The sequence below is a fragment of the Sinocyclocheilus anshuiensis genome, unplaced genomic scaffold, assembly GCF_001515605.1.
Source record: "Sinocyclocheilus anshuiensis isolate Anshui unplaced genomic scaffold, SAMN03320099.WGS_v1.1 scaffold281, whole genome shotgun sequence".
Lineage (NCBI taxonomy): Eukaryota > Metazoa > Chordata > Actinopteri > Cypriniformes > Cyprinidae > Sinocyclocheilus > Sinocyclocheilus anshuiensis.
Genome location: NW_015540849.1, coordinates 118,991 through 123,794, shown reverse-complemented (window position 1 = coordinate 123,794; position 4,804 = coordinate 118,991). Strand labels below are relative to the sequence as shown.

Sequence of the window (4,804 nt, the reverse complement as noted above, 5' to 3'; positions counted from 1 at the left end):
TATAAACATATAGTTCGTCTTCGTGATGATGCCATGTACAGTTTTGGGTGTTTCATTTTTTATTTTATACATGCATACAGACGATGGCGGTGTTGAAGCTCTTTTATTTGCCGTCAAACAGTTGAGCACTGCCGTGTGTGTATCCTGTCGCAAAATGCGGCGAAAAGTCCTACACGATGGTAATAATGTGATTAAGGTGTTTACATGTCTATACTGCACTTCAGTAATGCGACTAAAATAGGAATACTCCACATGTCTTAATTCAATTTCTGTTTACTTCGAATGTGACTTTAGCCGGATTAAGGTAATCAAAAATCTCTGTTTACATGGTAGATTCTTAATCAGAGTATTGTCTTAATCGTGTTAAAATCGGATTATTGTTGTCCATGTAAACGTACTTACTGTCACGTAACGTCACATTTACCTCAGAAAAAACATAACGTTATTCGGTGACCATAAACTCATTAGTCAAATAGAAAAATAAACTGTAGAGAGGGCCATGTTGCTAAATATGCACCATATAATATATTCATTATAATTTTCACTGTTCTTCGATGTTTAATTTATATTTTTTATGACAACCACCATTTAAATGTTTATATATTAAAAAAAAAACAAAAAACGAATAGAAGTAGAAATATTATGTAATTGTAACTTTTTTACCTTCAAAAACTCCTGGGTTTCTTTTGCTGTATGTTTTGGGTCATTGTCCATTTGTACTATGAATAGAGGTCGACCGATTGATCGGCCGGCCAATGGATCGGCTGATTTTTGAATTAATCGGCATCGGCCAATTGTGCTGCAAATTAGGCCGATTTATAGGCAGGCGCATCTGCGGGCAGCCAATGAAGGAATAGCCTACATCTGTCCATGAAATGGCTTTTGAGTCAACTGTCCAATTACTTATGGTCCCTTGAAAAAAGGGGGAGGTACATATTAAAGAGCTGTAATTCCTTAACCTTTCCTCCAATTACCCTCAAATTAAAGCTCAGAGTATGCACTTTAAGCCCATATTCATTATATAACTGTAACTTGAATATGTTTTGGTCAACAGCTAAAATAATACAAATTGGGCCTGTGTCCAAATATATATGGACCTAACTGTATATAAAATAAATAATATCATTGTGTAGTATTGACTTATTACAAAAACATTGCTACTCTTAATGTCTAGGCTATGGTGGTATTTGCCTCTCTGCTGCAGCAAGACATAACTGGGATGCTTAGTCCTGCTCACCTTGGTGAAAATATCTGACAGATTGGGCAGCACACCTATTGGGCAGCACACCAATACCTACCATTCTGTTGCCCGTACTGTCCTTTATAAGTCTCTTTGATCCTGCTCCCATTCCAGACAGAAGCACAGCCTGACAGGATGCATTCGACAGGGTTACCTGTGGGCCCATCCTTAACTTCCACAAGCAAAGATGTGAAAAAGTACAGTGTGCTGACTCTTAAATGCATGTATTGCAGCTAGCTTTCTTGCTAGTGTTATCCATAAAACACATTTGTTTTACTTCTTTTAGCTGTTCTGTGTTTGCAGTGAGCAGAGATTGACTATTTCATCTGTCAGTCAGGCAGAATGTGTTGCCGTATCTAATGTGCTGTTGGTATTTTAATCCCAGCCCTTATGTAAGCCAGCTTGTTCTCTAAGGACTGAACATTGGCTGACAGTATACTGGTAAGATTGGGTTGATACCCAAGGGATGGATTGTTCTGAACACCGGAGCATCTCCCATTGTGCTTCTTGCACCTTGGGAGCTCACCTTCTTTCTGTTCCAAAGATTCTCCTTGACCCGAGCTGACACAAGCAGCTTACCTGTTGTAAAGAGTGTTCATGAAAAAGTGGTGTTAGTAAATAACCGCACCTGATGGTGTCCTAATGTCCTAACGTCCTGTCATGAACCTTGATGACAGTAACTGGAGATTGGGTGGATCCTCTCTCACTTGTTGTTATAAAGATTGCTCTCACAGAAACGGAAATGCTGCTTAGTCACCATGCCTTGCATATACGGAAATTAGGAGAATTAGCTCAGTTTGTTCTTCCTCCTTTGGCAGTGTGTATTATTCATTCCCCCTTCAGGTCCAAGTGTATAATTGGAGGAAATGTCTAGTTTTCAGTTTTGAACATTCAATCAGTGCACACACAAATTTGGCCCAATGTTTGCTGACATGTTCTTTTCTGAATTTCTCTCTCTTATAGATGGATGTTGAGGAGCAGCCACAGATTTCAGTGCCTGATTTCAGATCTTTTTCTACCTCTGAGGACCTGCAGAGTGAGACAGTGTCACACACACACAGTGAGACAGCATCCTCTGGATATGCATACATGCACGGAAACGAACACCTCGGTTCTGCTGAAGCCTCACAAAATGGTAAAAACCATAAAAAAACACACACGATCACATTTCTCCCAATATTTTGGAACTCACTCCCAACTTGCTGTGATTATACTAACCTTTCACATACAAATTTACAGCAAGGCAGAGTATCTGTGCTGAATGTCACACATTAATGTTAACAGAGTCATAGAAACATTCATTTACATATACATGTTAGTTGTGGGTGTGAATAACAGGACACACTGGTCGAAACCTATATATCAGTTCCACCAGGATTTTTTTTTTTTTTGTGGCCCAAAATTGAATTTCCTGCAGCTTTTTTTAAATATTATGGTGATATTTGCATAAAACATTTGTTTTGACTCGGATTTTGATTAGCAATACTGTTTTTCCCCCTCTCGGGATAGTCTTTTTGCATAAATAAGACAAAAATGCAAGCTACCACAAATAATGCAGAGTTGGCCGTTAAATTGTTTTTATGCTGTATAATTTATTATTTTGAAATAAATCTATGTTTAATCACTTATATGCCTAATCAGTGTCTATTCTAGTTTAATGCTAGTAAAGGCATTTGTGGTTGGATGAAGTTGTTCACAGTGTACCTTCAATATGAGGTTTGTAATGATGTGAAAATATACTTCTGGAACCAAAGTCTGTTGATCTGAATGGAGTGATTTTGGTCTTTGTTTTGTCTGATTGGTTTGCAGGTGTGCAAGAGGAGCAGTTGGATGTGTCGCATCACTATGACAATCTTGCCTTCGAGGGTGACGTTCACAGCCAGAGTGAAGTTAGGACCTGAGCAGCACAAACAAACACTGATAAAATGCACTCACAGATGAATGAGGGGTTTTGATATGAGGACTTATATCAAAGCACTGCTGAGCCCTTTTCTGATTAGTTTCTGACTAAGTGCCTATAAATTCTCTCTCTCTCTCTCTCTCTGTGACTGTTTGTCTCTGTGGGTGATCACAATGATTTCTGGGTCAATCAGAGGTCATGTTTTAATTATCTGTGGCTAATTCGGGGTATTATGATTTCTGATTCAGGGTTTGATTCACACTGTGGTTGTGTTCATGTTTTGAGACTCCCAGCCTTCCATAAGCATCATGATGAGCAGTTGTGGAGACACACAGAGAGAGACAGAGTGCTCCTCCGCCTGCTGTAAATCAGTGGACTTAATGCATACTATACTTTTCCCGTTTTGGTGACTTAATAAATTATATTGTTCCAGTTTTGATGGAAATTTAAAATTTCAGAAATATTGTGCCTTACACACACTTATGTATGTGTGCAAATGTATATTACTCATTGCATAGGCCTAGACATAATAGGGGTGGTTCTAAAGGAATTAGTTCTCTTGATTGTAATATTTAAATAAGGGATGAAAATATTTCTTTACTCTTTCAAATGAATAGTACGGACATTAACACTGTAAATAAAATCTTTTATGAAATTGCCTGTGTGTGTGATTATACTTATTCAGTTATTAAATTATTTTTATAAAGTTAATTTCCCTTAACTATTATCAAATGTGTATTCTTCCGCAGATGATAAAATCAAACAAACCAAAAACAAATAAATAAATCTACAGCGCAATTCAGTATAGTCTGCTACTCGAATCAAATTAATCACTTATTATTGATTCTTTTTAGTGATTCAAAAACACTTAAAGGTGACATATCAGGAAAATCTGACTTTTCCAGGTTTAAAGTGCTATAATCAGGTCCCCGGTGCATCTACCAACCAAGGAAACGTGAAAAAGATTAACCCAGTAACTTTGTTTTAGGAAGCCTTTTTCTGCAAGCGTCTGAAAAAAGAGTGTCTGATTTCGTATATCAGAAGTTTAAACTCATATGGTTTAAAACGCATGATTTCAGCACGATAAACATGATAATCAGAACCGAAACAGATGTTATTTAGCAGGTACGAGCTGTAATGGCACAGCTCTATTCTGGAAAAGGGGGCAGAGAGCAGCAGCTCATTTGCATTTAAAGAGACAGGCCCGAAAAACAGTGTTTCTTTTTCCACTCAAAATAGGCATTTTCAAAATGATATAATAAATTATCTGTGGAGTATTTTGAGCTGAAACTTCACAGACACATTCTGGGGACACCAGAGACTTATATTACATATTGTAAAAAGGGGCATAATATGTCTCCTTTAACATAAATCGTTGCTGCTAATAATTTAATCTGAATCACTGAACCGCAAATTATTACTTTTGAGTCTTGACATTGCACCAAGATCTAGCCTACTGTTCTTTGAGACTTGAATAGAATAGAATAGATTTTTATTGTTTTTGTTTTAAACAACGAAAGACTGTTTAGCAGCTCACAAGGTTTTGGCATAATAGACCAACATAAATAGATACAAATAAAATTAAAATAGACAAGAAGAGAGGTATTCCAGAAGGTAATATATACAATGGTTAGTGCAAGATATTGTAGTCTAGTCTCAAGTCT

At 37.1% G+C, this 4,804-nt stretch overlaps 1 protein-coding gene across 1 annotated transcript in view; it reads left to right on the top strand.

Annotated features, from left to right (window-relative positions):
* Positions 1-3,798, top strand: part of LOC107687662 (E3 ubiquitin-protein ligase RNF128-like) — a 21,859-nt gene extending 18,061 nt beyond the window's left edge. Inside the window, exons 6-7 of the mRNA XM_016485077.1 lie at positions 2,204-2,375; positions 3,050-3,798. Coding sequence (XP_016340563.1) covers positions 2,204-2,375; positions 3,050-3,141 — 264 coding nt within the window. The 3' untranslated portion in view covers positions 3,142-3,798. The remainder of the gene's footprint in view (positions 1-2,203; positions 2,376-3,049) is intronic.
* Positions 3,799-4,804: the final 1,006 nt, after the last annotated feature.